An 18,272-nucleotide genomic window follows, 5' to 3' on the forward strand; every position below is an offset into this window, starting at 1 on the left:
TTACTCTGGAGATCTTCTAGTCCAATGCCTCTGCCAAGGCAGGCTCACCCAGAGCAGGAGACACAGGTGGTGGCCAGGCAGGTTTGAATCTCCCCAGAGGAGGTTCCCCAGCCTCTCTGGGCAGCCTGTTGCAGTGCTCAGTGCTTTTGGCTCACGTTCCGGTGGAGCTGGCTGTGTTTCAGTTTGTGCCCCCTACTCTGGCACTGGGCTCCTGTCACTCACCCTTCAGACATTTGGGTGCACTGATAAGATCCCTCTCAATCATCTTTTCTCCAGGCTAAACAGGCCCAGCTTTGCCAGCCTTTCCTCCCAGGAGAGATGCTGCAGTCCCCTCATCATCCCCATAGCCATGTGCTGAACCTTCCCCAGCAGTTCCTTGTCCTTCTTGCTCTGAGGAGCCCAGACCCAGCCCTGCCGTTCTCTTCTTCCCTTCACAGGCTGCAGGACTCAAGCCCAGGCATTTCTTTCCTGTGTGGCAGCAGCTGGTAGTTGTTGAATTTGGGCAATTTCTTCCAAGCTGCAGGAGCTGCTGTGCTCAATCAGGCTCTCCAGTTCAGGGGAAGGAGATAATGCAAGGGGAGCATTTTTGTGCTGCTGGGGATGAAGCTCAGCCTCCCAGCATCTGGAAGACACTTCTGAGCAGCAACCTGAATTAAAAAGTCAGGTCTGCAAAAGTAGAACTGTGATTACAACCCCTCACTCCTTTTCCAGTCACCGGGCGTTTATCTGTAATATTGGACATTTGAAACTGGTGTCTTCACGTCCTGAGGATGAAGACAGTTGCTTTTACAGTAGGGTTTTATCTTTACAAAGCAGTTATATATCTCTCATGTTCAACTTGTCTCTAACCAGCTGAAACCCTATTAATGAATACATAAAGTCATAGCTGAAGTGAATTATCTATGTTCATATATGAACTAAAACCACTTTTATTGTTTTTATAATTCAGAATGGTTGCCAACCCAGTGCCAGTGAAGATTCTTCAATACTAGTTCTCACCCTTATTCTTTGTGTGTGTGTACATATATATATCTGCATTTGTGACTGTGTACACTTATGTTGTTCTATGCCATAATGAAATATTCTTAATTGTTTTCACTGAACTGGTACATTTGATGTACTGGATTTACATAACTGAGCTGGAAAATCAAAACTTATTGCCTAATAAGTTTTCTTTCTCTCTCTTTCACAGTCATAATGAACGAAAAGTGACCTGCAAACATCCAGTGACAGGACAGCCTTCACAGGACAACTGTATTTTTGTTGTGAATGAGCAGTAAGTGCCTTCTGTTTCACTCTATAAAACACAGGCTTTAAAGCCCATTAATAATGAAGTAAGATTCAGTGATTACTAGTGACAATGTTTATTTTTTCCAAGTCAGATCAACATGTAGACAGTTTTACTTGTTTAAATCACTTGAAAGCAATGATAAATATTTTATACTGATTGTTAAGATAGAAAACATAGCTCAGATTAGTTGTGTGGTAGAAATGAATCACATTTATGCACTGCATTAATTTGCTCTTATCACTTTAATTGTTCTGTAATTTAAGTAAACAGCCTAGATACTATATAACAAGCAAATAAACTTCCAGAAAGGGATAAATTTTATAATCACTTAGAGACAACCACAAGCTGTTAATCTATAGTGTTTTACCTGATAGTTTCTCCTCCGCTGATTATTTCCTTGGCCTTTTGGGGCACCCTCTGAATCATTGGTAATAACTCAGATTTGCTGTCCTTGCTTTAGTTTTGTAGAGCAATACAGATGGTCTGCATGGAGCTCATGCCTGAGCTCAGGATTTTGTTGGGATTCTGGGTGTCCCCCCCACCACCTTTGCTGTAACACATTACATGGTGGCTCCAGTGAAAACCACCAGAACTGGCCGAATTTCACCACTGTGAAAGGGGGGCAAAGCCAGAGGGGGCCTTTGGAGAGCATTTCTTCCCATTTCCATCTCACACCCATACCTGTCTTTTTCCCTCCCACCAACACCTTGCTGGTGCTAAGAGAGAAATTCTGGTTTTAAGCAGCATCTTAAAATTCATCTATAACAGGTTGGAGTTTAAAACACAGCGCAGTTAACTCTGCAATGAAGTGTGAATTGCTTTCAAATTGGAAAAGTAGGACACAGGCTGTACAAAGCTACATCTAGGGGTGCTTTTTATTAGCAGTCTGCACACACAGCATGTTCCAGTGCTATTACATATTCTATTTTCAGGACTGCTGCAGCAATGTCATCTGAAGAAAAGAAGGAGCGACCTGTAAGCATGATATGTGAAGCAACTAACTATAATCTGGCATCAGATTATGCTGCTCATCCAATGAGCCCTGTGGGCAGAGTAAGTCTTTATGTCCAAATAAATTAGAATTAAAATGATTTAGGTATTCCACAACGTGCTAGACAGTGCTATGTGTTAGCGTTCCACTGAAAAAGAGAAACAACCCTTACATATTTTTCAGGGCACTCAACTTCTTCCAGGTTTGATTTGGAAACTCAAACAAATTGTCACTGTAGCTGTAATTTTTATCAGGTATCTCAGATCTTGTGACTTAAACTGACCTTTCTGATCTGTGTGAACAGCAAAACCCTGAGTGACTGATGAGGCACCTGGGCCAGCACTGTTGCAGAAATTGCTCCATCACAAACAATTGCCTGGATGTGTCTGGGTAAAACAGAGAGAGTTGGGATTGTGTGCAGGAAGTAGTTGTGAGAGAGGTGGGAGGTGGCCCTAAACAGCAGGTGACATTGGGCCAGAAGCAGAAGTCCTGGCTTCCTAGAAAAATTCCTGCTAAATGGTTGGGAAAATCCCAGGATCACCTTAATTTATGTTTTACTTCTCCATTTACCCAGTTTCTCAGTAAGAAGGTAAATGCCCAGATGTTCTTACCAACTTTTAGGTTTATTGGATAAAGCTGATGAGCCTATTGTGTGCATTTTTTTTTTCATTTTCAGCTTTCCTGAGAGAGAAGTGCACTTGCTGCAAAATTAAGAAGTGCCTTAAGCTTTTAGGAGACCAAGAAAACAGCTTTGATCAGTGATGACAGACAAGAGCTGTCATCTCTTCTAGCCAGTAGTTAGCAGTTAAACAAGGAGAAAACCCTGTGCTTTAGCTAGACATTGAAAATGCTAACCCTGAGAAGTGCTTTTTCAGTAAATTAATCCAGCCTGCAAGGAAAAAGTAAACTTTGGAATGTGTTCTAACTGAGCAAATTCCTTAATGTCAGAAACTTAGATTGAAATAATTGACTTGCCATGTGCTAAGAAACATTGCAAGGTTACTTCCAGTGCATTTTGGAAACTTTTTTGTTGTTTTAAATATCTTATGAGACAGGCAGAGTCTTTGACCTATGTTAGAAAACTGTGATTTAATCAGAAAAGTGTCTTTAATCTATTAATGTTGCTGGGGGGAAAAATAGAGAATCACAGATGTATTATGAACAGTAACAAAATCCATCTCAACTTTCATATGATCATGTTTAAGTCCATGCAGGAAAAACAGTTTAAAATACAACAAACTAGAAAACCCCCAAACAACAACAGTAAAAAAACAAACTCAAAACCAGCTAAGCCCTAAAACAACCAAGCAAGCAAAAAACCCCAGGTAATTTCTTGTTAGAGTCATAACAGTGGTGTAGAATGCAATAATTACATAGCTAGTTCTGTCAAAATTCATTTTCTGGGGAGCAATCTCAGGTGAAATATGCAAAATTAATTATAATTTAGGAGCATGTGTCTTACATTTTTACACTTCTCTTTCAGAAGAGAAGTTGAAAATGCCCTTTGTGTTTGTTTCATAGTCTTCGAGAAGGAAATTGAGATTTCTCTGGCCCAGTTAATGTGATTTCTTCTACTTTCATTGATTAATGACACTTTAGTTTCCTGTGAAAATAACATCTTGAAAAAAATAGATTGTTCTATTTCTCATTCCTCCTGTTCTAGTTATTTAAATGCACTTAAAATATTAATATGATTATTGTGGATGCATATGTAATTACTTTACATCAGTTTTCAGCTGTGCATTTGTCTGAATTAGTGCAACACCATTTAAAAACTGTTGTTTTTGGGAAGGTGAATGCTGGGAAAGTAGAACCACAGCTAATATCAATCTGCCTTTTCTGACAGCTATTCAAGGATAATGAGTTGAATCCTGGCTTCCTAGAAATGTAGATACGGCCCATGGGTTGTACCTGGATACAAAACTGATTTTCTTTTTTTTTTTTTTTTTTTTTTTTCTAACTCATGCCTTCAAAAAGTAAAGCCTGAAATTCTTAACTTTTTATTACAATATGTAGTTTGTAGTATTGTATAGTGTGTGTATATATGTGTGTGTATATATATAATGTCATATATATTATTTATTTTTATATATTATATGCAAATATATGCAGTATGATATTAATATAATAGTATTGTAGAACAATAAAACAGGAATAAAATATTGGTGAAGGAAGTTACACAGAATTAATTACAGAGCAGAAGGATGCTTCATGTGGTTGCCAAACCAATTTTATCAGGTGTTTTTTGTTTCCAGAGATAACTCATGACCACACGTGATATTGGCATGTAATGAGGAATGGAAAAAAAATTGGGATACAACTGAAGTTTCAGACAGTTAAGGGGTATAGGAGAAAATTCTTCCTTCTGTTAATGTTAATTGATCCCTGATAGACATGAAACTTGGAGAAGTTTCTATTTTCTGTCAGACTCTCAGGGGTCTGTTGCTGTTGCTGACCAGAGACTAATATGAGGTGAGGCCAAATCTGTTCCTGCCCAGTAGAAGTCCTAATTCTAATCTTCCTTTCCCACTGTATACATGAGGGGGGCCAAATAACAGATTACAGCTCTAAGTGCTGCTTATTTCCTGTAGCTTGGAGTGTGTTTCCAGACATGAAGGCACTAGCACAGACCCCTGGCTGTGAAAACCCACAGGCTTCAGATTGCTGCAGAAGTATTTATTTTCATCTCTCTGTGGCATGAAGAAATTGTTTTTGTAGTTGTCTTTTTTTTTTTATCTTATTTTTCTCCCTGCTGTTAAAATCACTACCTAGACAAACAGGATTATGTGTCATAAATTGCTTTTTAATGTGTAAAGTCAATCACATTTCCAGACACTCTCCACAGTTCAGATCTTGCTGCTCTTCATTGCTGTCCTGATTATCAACAGAATAAGGTGAAGACATTTTTGTCACAGAAAGTGATGTGGAGTTAGCCCAGGACAGCTCCTGGTGACTCCAGTACAGCTGGGATGTTTCCCAGTGCTCACAAATATTAATCAATTTGTTTATAGGTATTTCAGTGCAGTCCAGCCTTGAATGGCCAGTGTAGGTATAGCCATTCAGGTCTGCTCAGGATCCAGGTTAGCTGGAAACTTCTGATTAACAGAAATTATTATTATTATTATTTATTATTAAAATTCATTAGCAAACAGCCCAGTGAACAGGAGAGCTGTGAAGAGTGTTCCTGGTGCTCAGAGCTGGATGGTAAAATACAGCTGCACTGTATTTTATGATTTATACTCAGACCAGCCCAGTAGTGCTCTTTGTGCATCTCTATATTTTAGTCCTAAATGGAATCCAGTTCACTTTATTATGCAAACTAAAGCACACTAAGAGTGAATGATGGGGAGGTTTGCTTCAAAAGCAACCTTCTGGTTCAAGCTCAAATGCTGAGGCAGAAACCCACTCAGCTCATGGAAAACTGCAGCATTGGAAGGCACCAAAATTGCCTACAAAATCCAGAAAGCAGCATCCTGTTGTTTTGTGGTTTGGATGATAATGGTAGCCTTGAACGCTGGAAACATATTTTTAAACCCAAGTTAAAAGTAACAAAGATACAGATTTGTCCTCTCTGAGTTTACATGCAGAGAATTGCCTTATTTGCAAGGTTCTCAACCTAGGTTTTTTGAATTTATGTGCAATAAATTTAATGTTAATTAATGACTTTTTGCTAGTTCTGAAAATGGGAAAGAAGCCTCACATAAATTTAATGTTAATTAATGACTTTTCGCTAGTTCTGAAAATGGGAAAGGAGCCTCACATAGACCTTGTGTTTTCCTACCAGCTAAGCAGAGAGAAAAGCCACTTTCAGGGTGCTGAAATGTGCAACCCCAGATGCTGACTGGTCTGTTATCCAGAGTTCAAAACCCTGCTGGGTGTTTGTTTTTTCACTTTTGGAAAGCAGTGAACATCACTGGCTGGGCATCCTGGCTTCTTTCTCAGCACTGGGTTTGTGCAGGGCTCTTCCCACAGGATCTGATTTTGGAGGCATCTGAGTTGCTGTGCCTTGGAATGGATCAGATGGTACCAGGTGTGATTCTGCTTTTTGAGATAATTAGTTACATATGAGGGACCATGGGATGGCCAGAGATCTCAGGCATAACAAGAGGAGGAGTAATCTAAAGTCCGAGAACCCATAATTAGTTTATATACTCACCTACAGTGTTTCAGTGTCCCAAAATACTCATTGTCTTAAGGTTCAGAGTTTGTTGTGAAGTTATTCTCTTTATGCAGTGTATGGCAAACTAATTACAAGTCATCTAAAGTGTTCTGTGTATTAACTAAAATTAGAAAGCACTTGTGATGTTGCATTTAATTGAAGGAAGTTTGTATTCACATTTGGTAGGATGTAACCCATTAAAACTCTGCTGTTAGCTCAGTGAAATTGGAGTCAATATGGGTTTTTATCAGGCCTACCTTAGAGACAGCTGCCTAAATTATCTGAATTTGTTAGGCTTGACATGAGTGCTTGCTTGTCTTCAGAAGCATCCTCAATGCATTAGCTATTTTTACGAGTGTAGGAATTCTGGAGCACTCTTGAGGGGTTCTGAACCTTTAGTAGCTAATATTAGAGTAGGTGTGAGTGTTAGAAATTATTTCTGATCAAAGTGTTAGCACAGCTTTTGTGTGATATGCCAATGCAGCAGTCACACAGGTTAACAGAGAGATGTAGTTCACTTTATGACTGCATTTTTATATGTTCTTTGTTATGTATTCCTTTTTCACAGCTGGCTGTCATAATTCTCTTGGCTTCTTAGAGATCTTTGTCCATTTTGTGCTGATAGAATTTTTCAGAATAAAATGTAGAAGTTTTTTACTTTTATTCTTAATTAGGTTTTCAGTTGCTTGCTCTGTCTTGCTTTTCAGAACTGAGTCAAATTTCTGTATCTCCAAGGGAAATTAAAAGCACTCTGTTTTTATATTCCCTCATGATTCTTCCAACAAAGAAATATAATATTTACTTTGCGTTATAGACTCTAGGCAGGCACGTATAGCTTTTGTAATGTTATTTTTTTTTTGCCAAGCAGTGTTGTATTTTTCAGTTAATGGCATCATTGACAAAAGCTGCACGTAATTTTAAATCAAGTTCTCAATTTATGATTTTTCAGCTACTGTGGGATTCTCTCTGAAGCATGAGTAAAACCCAGCTTAGTTCTGTGATGAGTGTTGAGAGAATTTCCATGGAGAAACCCCACATCTCATTTGCAACAAAACCTGAGTGGTTGTCAAGCTTTCCTCCTTTAGGAATTTTGCATAACCTCGTGATTAGTCCCAGTAGCAGAGACAGGGAAGCTGAAATATCATATTGTCTCAATCCAAATGGTGGATTTGAAATGCAGCTTTAAAAACTTATTTGGACTTGACTTCTTCTGCACAGGAGTGTACTTTGCTGTGTCTCATGGTGTCTGAATTCTTACAGGATTTAAAACACAAGTAAATGTTCAGCTCCTTTGGTTGCAGAGCAAACTCTTTAAATGTAGGCTGAGAAGAATGAAGTGTGAATTGGCAAAGCACTGCAGGTTTCTTTGTGCCTTTTCCAATTTCTTGTGTTTATTCAAGTAGAAGGATTTAGAAGAAATCTAAACTGCTTTATTTTTCTTACTTCTCTTAATGATAGATGATCATTGCAGAATTATAAAAAGTATAAGCAACAGCTGATGTGAGCTCTGAAGTTCCATGTAAAGGTTTCTATGTAGACTTTAGTGCACACAAGTAAAATAATATTCAAACCAACCAAGAGATCACAGAACAAAGAAGGATCACAAAAAAAATTAATTTATTTTAGGAAAGGGGGAATTATATCTTGTTGGAATCTGAACAAGTTTTCGTGTTAGTTGGAAGCAGGAAAGAGTGGGATTTGTTGCCCAGGTGATGTAGTTTTTCATGATTAATAATAGTTCTGTGAGTTTACTTCTTTTCCTACAGCTCAGTAGGCATTCTGCCTACCTTGGAAGAAGGTCAGTTATTTGTAATTTGGGTTTTTTCTCGTTTGAAAAAAACCCAAAACATCTTTTGGTACTTGTCTTGGGATTTATCTTTATATTCTCTGCAGAAGAAAAGAAAGAAATGCTGAAACCAGCAGAACCATTGTAGTAATTATTTATCTAAAAAAAGAATAGAGTTTGTGTTCTGCAGTCCCCCAGAGGAGCACATACAAGATAACCATCTTAGACAAAAGCAAAGCATTTTGATTTTTGTACAGTTATTGATGTCATGGTTTCTATAACATGTTCAATTCAATTTAGACTTCACGATCTTCAAAGAAGGTTCATAATTTTGGGAAGAGATCCAACTCCATAAAGAGAAATCCTAATGCACCAGTTGTCAGAAGAGGCTGGCTCTACAAACAGGTACTCAGACCCTCCTCACCCCTTCTTTTTTTTTTCTCCTCTATTGTATGATACAATAGACAACCACTTCTAAAAAATACAATGATAGCAATTGCAGAATGAGGCTATAAACTGTGGTCTTCAATTCATTAACTCCTTACTGAATATCTGATATAGATAAGGACATCAGACAAGTAAAGAACATTGGTAGATTATATATATGATTCTCTCTAAAAAAATCTGAGCAGATGTTGGTAGTAAATAGCTGATTTAATTTCAGGTATGTAGAGATGATGGGACAAAATGTGTATGACCCAGAATATTGGGGGTTTTAAAGTTTCTTTTGTTAGACTATGCATCCTTTTCTTTTTTCTAAAAGTTATATTTTCAACAAAAAATACGAAGTGGAGACATTTCTTCATATATTTCACATAGGTATGTCCATTTCCTTAATTCAAAGATAATCGTGTTAAAACCAGAGATTATTTTAGGTTTTCCCTTGGAATGTGAATTAATCTAAAGTATTCGCTCTTTAATATTGGGACAGTGTTCTAGCCTGCTGTAAATTTGCTCTTCTGGTTAATATTACAAATCTATTTTTAAAATCCACCAAGAAACCCTTGAGAACTCATTAATTTAAACTCAGCTGAGACAAATGTGTGTATATCATTTTGATCTACATTGTCATTTAATGTGCCTACTCAGATAGACTGGAATGACCTGCATAGATTTGAGTGCTGGTGATGAGTCAGTTTTTAAAAACTGCTCAGATAGTAAGATCTAGAAGTGTCTGTTTAGTGGAAGATTTTCTCAGTTTTAGACAGTCCTGTGGCCTCTACTCTGAGAGTGAAGAGAATTCTGAAATGTGAATGCTGAGAGTGAAAAATTCTTACAAAGGTGATTTTGTTGCTGTTTTTTGGGGCACAGAATTGCACAGCTGTCTTGATTGGAAGGGACCTCATGATGATCTAACACAATTAGCCAGGCTCAGCTAGAGCATGGTCATAGAATAATGGAGAATCATGGGCAGGGTCATAGAATCATGGAATATCATGGGTAGGGTCATAGAATCATGGAATCTCATGGAAGGGACCCATCAGGATCATCGAGCCCAGCTCCTGGCCCTGCACAGGACACCCCAGAGTCACAGCATGTGCTTGAGTGTCTTGGGCAGGACTTTGTCCTGCTGGGCTTTGAATCTCCTCACGGATGAAGACTGCACCACAGCCTCTCTGGCAACTTGTGACAGTATTTGACCATAAAAAGTTTTACCTCTAAGTGCTTAATCCACCTCAGGGCTGGAGATGGTTTATGTAGGAAACAACTTAGATGCTGTGATGTTCGATTGGCGTTTGTTAGAAAAGGTGCTACTGTGTATTTCCATGTTGGAGTAGTCATTGAGAGCCAGTTTAGTCAATTTTGCCAACAGATATGATCTTCAGAAATGTACAGTGAAAGCTTGTGCAGGCTTCTTTCTGATAGGAAAATAACCTTTATGTAATCACAGAGAGTGGCAGTTTTTGTTAAATTCAGGGTGTGCTGTCTCAGTACATGTAGTGATCCTCTTCTGTCATTTTTAAATTCAGAGCCAACTCCTTTTTTGGAAGATATTTACAGTGAACATACTTTTTCTGAAAAACGTTTCCTAGCTAATGCTTGGTTTATTCTTTCTTTTTTCTTTCAACTCATTTCCCCCACCCCAGAAAAGAGCAGAGCTTGAAATACCAGGCTAAAAATTATCCTGACTTTTCTTGGGCTGGGGAACTACCCCAAAAACAAACCCAAACAAAACAGTTTTTCATTAGAGAATCCCTCTTCTTCATTGTCACAAAACCTATTTACTACAAGAATATTGCTAATTCACACATACTCTTCTTCTTGGAACAGATTAACATATTTATTAAATCTGATTCTGCCAGGATGTGTGTGCTGCAGTGCTCTGGCTTATTTACACTGCAGCAGTGGTGGCAGTCTTTCATTCTGAGTTGTGTGGTGTAAATTGGTTATAAGCATAAAAGAAAATTAAATTGCTGTAGGAAATAAACTTTATTTGGGAAATAAATTTGCTCTAGATATATGAGTGATAATAGAAGACAAAGTTCAGCAGAGAGTTCCTACATAAAACAAAAGAGGATGTACATGAAGTGTTATCTTGCTCTTTAAAAGGAAAAAAGTGTAGGTTTGGGGGTTTTTAAAATTAGGTAAACTGTAGATTGTAATCTGTAGCATGCCTGGAGAAAAGGAGGCTCAGAGAGGGTCTCCCTATTCTCTACAGAGGCAGGGGCTGGTCTCTTCTCTCAGGTGACAAGATGAAAGGAAACAGCCTTAAGTTTTAGGTTGGATGTTGGGAAAAAAAAGGGTTGTCAGGCATTGGAGCTGGCTGCCCAGGGAAGTGGTCAGGTCACCAGCCCTGAAGGTCTAACTAGATGTGTTATTGTGGCACTTGGGGACATGGTTTAGTGGTGGGCTTGGCAGTGCTGGTATCAGCTGGACTCAATGAGCTAAACGGCCTTTTCCAACCCCAGCAATTCCCTCTTCACCTCAGGATTCCTGGGTCACAGCCTTTGTTTGCAGTGACTGCTCAGGATGAGAAATGAAATACTTAAAACAGCCAAGAAATTGAGCTGGCAGCACACACAGCACAGTTTTGTGTCGAGTTTTTATCTTCTTTTTGCCAGGGTTGGGATTAAATCACAAGACGGAATTTCTCGTTGGGACTTGGATGTTCATTAGTTCTTATCTCTGTCACAGTCTCACAAACCCTGAGTTCTACAGCACTTCACTCTAACAAACTAAAAATGGAGCCATATCTCTCTCTCTCTACAAGGCCTTTTAAGGATAAACTGCCCAATTAAGAAATGACACCATAAATATTTTCACTTTTAACCCAACCACACGTGCCTGCAGTCGGGACTTTATCCAATTGCACAAAACCACCCAAACCCATGGAGAAAAAGGGGAAGAAGAAGCACCAACCACCACCCTAAAACCTCCACCTTGCTTTATGTTGATTACTACATTCTAAAACCTAAACCTTATTACTTATTCTAAAACCTGTGATATTACACCCTTCTGTTCAAACTCCACACCCACAATCCCAGTTCTCTCATTCCGTTTTGGAAGCCTTCTCAGGTCAGTGCAGTGTTCTTTTGGGGGTCAGTGCCTGGCAGCCCAGGAAGTCTGAAATTGTCAGTAACCAGGGTTCCAGCAGCTGTGCAGTGCCTGGTTTGTGCAGGGAGCCAGAGCTGTCCCCATGTGTGTTTTCTGACCTGGCCCCTGTGATTCCTGCAGGACAGCACTGGGATGAAGCTGTGGAAGAAGCGCTGGTTTGTGCTCTCAGATCTGTGTCTCTTCTACTACAGAGGTGAGTTCAGCTCCTTTGCTAATTTTACTGAGAGCAGATAAATTTTGACACACCGGTCAAATGTAAGAAATAAGCTCCTGCTTAACATAATGGATTAAAATAATTGTGTAGTTGTATAGCTGTCAATATCCAGGCCTGCTACTCTTATCTCTCTTCTTTCTTTCTTTCTTAATTACCACTTTCACATAATTACTTCCTGCCTGCCAGGCTGTGCTGAAGGGGCAAGCCCATTCACAGGCACCTCTGTTAATAAATTCTGGGTTGTAGTTTTTCCCACAGCTTCTGTTGCTAGAAACTAAATATGTCAGGTTAAATCTGATTTTTATGTGAGTTAAGTAGCTGAAATGGGGATAGGGAAGGGCTATAGTGCAGGGAAGCTGAAACTCTGCTTTTAGAATGATAAAGAGCATATATATGCCTTTGGGAACTCTAATCAGTGTTCATGAATACTTATAAAATGGAACATTGTCCATTTCCATATGAGTAGAAGTCTCTGCTGTATTTTGGAACAAAAGAATCTGTTAGTAACCATGTGTAGCTAGATCAGATTTCTTTTACATGGAAAAATTAGCTGCTTCTCCTTCTAGTCTGGAGTTACATGGGTTAGTGATCCCTTCAGCACTGCAGATTATAAACTGTAGTGCTCCTCCAAAAACAAATGGACTTGGGCACAGGGAAAGATGGACAATCCTACAATAAAGCGTACAGTTTAGTTTAAAGGAGGCTGAGAGTGAAGAGGATTGTAGAGCATGGCAAAATAGAGGAATGTAAACAGGGTCACCTGCAGCCTTAACTGAGGGTGAAGGGGATCAAATGGTTCCAATTTGAGATGAAACTTTGGAATTGGTAGGACTGGTGGTGATGCTGAAAGCAGAGACTGATGAATTTCAAATGGTGTTCTCTGAAAGTGCAGCAGAGATCCAATCAAAGAAAAATCAGGTCTGAAACAAAAGCTCTGTTTGCAGCTGGTTTAGTTAACAAATTCTGAATTATTCAAATGTGATCATTAGGCTTTGTTTCTCTACCCCAAGAGAGAAAATCTTGGGTCAAATTCACATTCCAGTTGTGGAGGCATCAACTGACTGGTACAGATACACTGTGGTTACCTAAGTGGTCATTACATGCTCTGTGCTTTTTGCAGGTTTATTTTAAACATCTTTTCAGGCTCCTTCTTCAAAAAGTTGTAAAACAAGTGCTGCCTTAAGAACAGATTAAGTTGAATTTAAGCTGCACGGGAATTTTGTCAAAGTAAAACAAAGCAATAAGCAAAACCAACAACAAGTAAAATAAATATAAACAGCTGTGTAATCTTTTTATTTTCTACATGGCCCAACATTCTGAAATACAAGCAGAATAATCTAAATTGGTTTTGTGATAAATGCAGCTTTTAGCTATCACTCACTAGAAAGTAGTTAAAACTGTTAAAATGGAATTAAATGTATGCAGTGATAGTCCAAAATCTATTAGAAGTGGCTGATAAAATATAAAAAGCTCTTACTCTAAACCCTTTTATGTTTCGGTTAATTCTGTCTCAGGTAGTGAAAAAATAGGAAAGGGAGGGTCCTGCCCTTGCTCCCAGATCAAACCACAGACCTGTTTGTGGTTGTGCAGTTGTGGTTGTTGGGTTTCTTTGGTTTTGTTAGTAAATCTTACTAAATTTCCAGAATTGTGTTACAGTGTTAGCAGCTGAAATCCAATTTATAGATCAAAAGAAAAATTGTGTCATAGTATTTTCTCACAGTTTAGAGAATATTCTCTTTCTGTTCCCCCAAGGCATGAAGAACCATCCACTTTCATATTGGAAGGTTGTGTTGTTGGCACAAATAAAAGTTCTTAGGACTGGACAGAAGATTTGCTGCTTTTCTTGTGTACTTTCATACACAGCACACCAGTAAAGATAATATGAGGCAGTGGGATGTGTAGATGAAAGCAAACTTGATAGAGAACAGATTTTAAAAATCTGGAGCTGGAATGTGGCAGCATGTCTTTAACAAATACCAAAGTGCTCCAGACATGCAGCTGTTCAGTGGAACAGAAATGCTGAATGCTGTTATGTGGCACTAGTGAGGGGTTTACTCAGTCATCAGTCAAAATATGGTCTAGGAAAAGAGAAGTTTTCCCCCAAACAGAAGTCCAAATAAAGTAAACCCCAATATTTGCCATGTGTGTTTAGGGACAGGGCACATTTTTGTGTGTGACTAGAAAAATATTTGAAGGGAGGGGTGGGATGGTTTCAGTCGTATTTAAAGGTGCTGCTGAGTTCCTGGAAGTCAATCCGCTCCATTTCTTTTCTGCCTTATCATAGGAATGAATTTATGCTCAGCTCTGCAATTAAACAACTATCCCAGAAAGCACAGTTTGTACATCTAATCTGTCATGGGATACTAAAGTGGCTGGGCACAACTTTCCCCATATAACTTAAATGAAGGTTCTGGCTTTTCAAAATCTAGGAGTAAATGAGAACCTGGAAAATATTTTTAAGTCCATACATAAGCAATAGCTCTGGCATGCTGTTTAAGTGTATTTTAATTGCAACTGTTAATTTTTAATTGAAATTTTGCAATGCCTGTTTTCATCTTAATTTCATAGTTTTATTGTGGGCACTATCTTCAACTGAGAGAAGTTTTGTGGGGGACAGTCTCTAAGAGAGTGGTTGTGAATAGAAATTCTGTTCATGAAATACAATTAAGACAGACTTTATGAATTGCATCCAATTATTCTTCTATTAAAGTATAATTGGATTTAAAAACTGGTTGTGGCTTTCAATTAAAATGTCATTTTTTTATTATGATCTGTTGATCTAAAATGTTATGTAAAACAAGGCTCTGGGAAAAGGGTATTTGTTTTGGGGGAGAGCTTTTTTTTACAAATTATCTGAAACGTGTGCATTCTTACAAATGGAAGGTAATTGAGTGTAAACTCTTTGTGGGAATTATAATGATAATTCATAATTAAATATTATAATGGGGATTATGTAGCATAATATGCCTGGGATCAGAAGAAGAATGTGCACATTTTCTCTGAAATGCCAGCAGTCATGAGCAGTGTTTTTAACCACTTGTGCTGTCAGAGGTGTTTTTAGTGAGCAGGCTGTAGATGTGTGCTGCTCTGTCTCGGGGTCTCTGTGGTCGAGATAACCCCAAGGTATCAGAAAGTCTCTTTTTGCCAGCCCAGCAATCACAGAAGGAGTCAGGATTCCTCAGCTCTGCTTTTCAAGGTTGTTTATTTGCACTTATCCATTACATTCTTTCTCTGACCAGCTGACATCTGTCCAGCAGGTCGGGTTGAGGCACAGTGACCGCCCTCAGGGCGATGTTAACTTTTTATACTAAAAGCTATATGTACTTTATTTACAATAATTTCCCAATGCCTATCACCTATGTTAGTCTGTCTCTACTCTAAACCAATCCAAAAGTGCCACCATCACACAGAAGATGAAGGCTAAGGAGAAGAAAGAGGATGAACAAGGCATGCCCAAATCCCTCCCTCCATCTTGGCTTCTGAACCCCCATTCTAAAAACCCCAAAATCCTACTTTTCCACCTTGTGACAAATTAACTACCATTCTGCCTAAATTCTCATGGCTTGTAAATCTTCACACAAAGTTGGTAATTGTTTCCATGGGTTAAAATCAAAGGCACAGGTGTCTTTGGCTTTGTGTCAAGGTCTCTGAGCTCCTTGCCAGGGGCTTGAGCCATCCAGGGCAGCCAGAGGGATGTCCTGGCTTCCAACATTTCTGGTTCTTTGTCATTGAATTAGGGGCTTGACTTCCAGTTACTCTTCACAGTTAGTCTGGGTTTCTGGTTCTTGATGCATTCTCCTCTGAGCTAAGCTTCCTACTTGTGCTCCTGTGTGGCTGAAGGAGTTCAATGAAGTATCAGAATGCAGTGTTTTGTGTCCAAGGAACACAATATTGTGTGTCCAAGGGCCATTTTCTAATGCCAGTGTGCATCCCCAGATGAGAAGGAAGAAGGAATCCTGGGGAGCATACTTCTGCCCAGTTTCCAGATATCTGTGCTGTCTGCTGAGGACCACATCAACCGCAAATTCGCCTTCAAGGTGAGGGGAGCGGCTTTGCCATCTGATTTCATGTCTGAAAGCACACGAGCCTGGTCACAAAAGCTCATTTTACTGAGTTGTTAATAGTAAATTAGTAAATAATACATAGTAAATAGTAAGTAATGCATTTGCACCCTGGTTAGTTTCTTTAGTTCTGGATCTTTATTGTATAATCACATTCTTCGTTCTCGGTAGGAAATGCCTGGGTGGCTTCTCAGAACAGATGTATATAAGTTTCTTTTATTAGAATTTGAATAGTTATTAATAAACTAAAGTATATCAATAATAAATAAAAATGGCCATAAACCCTTTTTGGGTGTTAGAAATTTCCCTGTCCTAGCAGGGAAAAGGTGTCATCACTCACAAAAATTCTTTTTCTTCTTAAAATCTACTCTTGAAATTGCCCTCTCTTCTGCATTTGAAGACTTCTCAGAACAGATGTGTGGAAGTTTCTTTTATTAGCATTTGAATTGATTAACAAACAGCTTCTTAGGTTGATTTTTGCATAATAGAGTAGCAAAAGTTTAAAGTGCTTAGCCTGATGTCAGTATAGACAGAATTACTAGAATGGGGAAATGGATGGATAACACTTACTGGTAGGATTTTTTTTTTTTTGTAGTTCATGGGTCTTAAAACCTCTGTGGTGAATTATAATTTAGAATTATTAACCAGCATCTGCAGCTGAAATTCTCGCATTAATGAAAGTTCATTCATTATTTAATACAAAGTATTTTTGCACATAAATAAAAATAAGAACTTATTATCACTTAAATCGTGATATTACATGAATCACTCTTAGCAATGTTTCATGACAATCTTAAATCATTATATAAATTACTTTACTAAGCATTTTGTCCTGACTTTTTTTTGTTGTTGTTTTATGAGCTCCTTTTGGCACTTTGTTTGGTCTCCTAACCAAGACATCATTTATTTACTATGGTAAGTACAAATTAAAACCTACTGTATCATTCAGACTGCCAAAATCTATGCTAAAATCTTATTTATAAGAATTATATTCATCTACATTAATGAATGCTCAATATCATTTTAGTAGATTGAAGAAATTTAAGGGCTTTTTGTTTAATGTATTAATGAAGAAGCAGCTATGGTTGAAAACCACAGGCAGTTATTTTGAAAATATGAATGCAGTGACCAAGAAACACTGTAGTGTTCCTTTTGATTTTTTTTCTGAGTATATTATTTGAAGAAATCTTCTTAGATAAAGCATTAGAGTGAATATGCAGTAACAATATTTGCCTCTCTTCTTTTACAGAATCTTACATTTTTATTGCAATGACCATGTCATTTCCAATCAGGCAGCTCATCCAAACATGAGGACCTATTATTTCTGCACAGATACAGGGAAGGAAATGGAGTTGTGGATGAAAGCCATGATAGATGCAGCACTTGTGCAAACAGAGCCTGTGAAAAGGTAGTGTGGATTGACAAAACAGTGGGGATAGTGTTGTTTCTTTTGCTTAGTTTGATTTGTTTAATGAAAGACTAAAATAGAATGTAAATTGGCTGAAGTGATTTCTCCTTATATTGAAGACACCTTAGTAACTGGACAGTGTTGGATAAAATTTTGAAGTAGCAAAAACAATCAAAGTTCAGTTCTGAATATTGATTGTCAGGAGCTAGAAGGAAAAAAAATGACCTATCCCTCTAGCCAGTGGCATCAGAAGAAGTGCAGTGACAAATTCTGTGTGCAGGCATGTTTGACTTCCCTGCCCTCCCGACTGAATAGCAACAGCAGCTCAACTGGTGGCAGCCTTGGGCTTAAAGCTGTCACAGTCCTCAAATTCACAGCTGGAGTTTCTGGCTAAATTAACCACTTGTACCTGTGGGCAACCTGTGGGGAGCCATTCTTGTTCATCATTAAGCTGTCACCAAATTTATGCTTACCTGATCTGGAGCCTCACCTTCCTGCGCCCGTGTGTTGACAGTGAAAAGCAAATTACAGCCAGAAGCTTTGTGCTCTCAGAGACTGAGCCCTGTCTGCTGCTGTCTCTCCAGTGAGAGTCATTTGCTCTCAGAGTGTGGTCCCTAGGGTCAGCTCCCTGGCATCTGTAATGGAAACCTCATCAATTGAAAGTTTAAAAGCTCCTCGTTATTGACAGCACAGAAGTTATTGCTCATGGCTGCTGTCACTTGATCTGTTCTCCACTCCCTTAGTTCCTGCTACCCTGGAGCTAAATAAAGTCAGCAATGCTGAGCAACTCTGAGTTTAAAAAAGTAA

The 18,272-nt window shown here is 38.5% G+C and overlaps 1 protein-coding gene across 15 annotated transcripts in view; it reads left to right on the top strand.

Annotated features, from left to right (window-relative positions):
* Window positions 1-18,272, top strand: part of PLEKHA5 (pleckstrin homology domain containing A5) — a 156,845-nt gene that overhangs the window by 89,381 nt on the left and 49,192 nt on the right. For 14 of the 15 annotated variants that reach the window (XR_010027642.1, XM_063155673.1, XM_063155663.1 and 11 more), the window contains 6 exons: window positions 1,193-1,276; window positions 2,224-2,344; window positions 8,528-8,632; window positions 11,903-11,975; window positions 15,933-16,033; window positions 17,350-17,465. Coding sequence is in view for 14 of the 15 variants with exons in the window: in XM_063155673.1 (XP_063011743.1) it covers window positions 1,193-1,276; window positions 2,224-2,344; window positions 8,528-8,632; window positions 11,903-11,975; window positions 15,933-16,033; window positions 17,350-17,465 (600 nt within the window). In the remaining variant the exon portion in view is untranslated. The remainder of the gene's footprint in view (window positions 1-1,192; window positions 1,277-2,223; window positions 2,345-8,527; window positions 8,633-11,902; window positions 11,976-15,932; window positions 16,034-17,349; window positions 17,466-18,272) is intronic. The other variant, XM_063155674.1, reaches the window with a different exon arrangement.

The sequence above is a fragment of the Melospiza melodia genome, chromosome 4 (genome assembly GCF_035770615.1).
Source record: "Melospiza melodia melodia isolate bMelMel2 chromosome 4, bMelMel2.pri, whole genome shotgun sequence".
NCBI lineage: Eukaryota > Metazoa > Chordata > Aves > Passeriformes > Passerellidae > Melospiza > Melospiza melodia.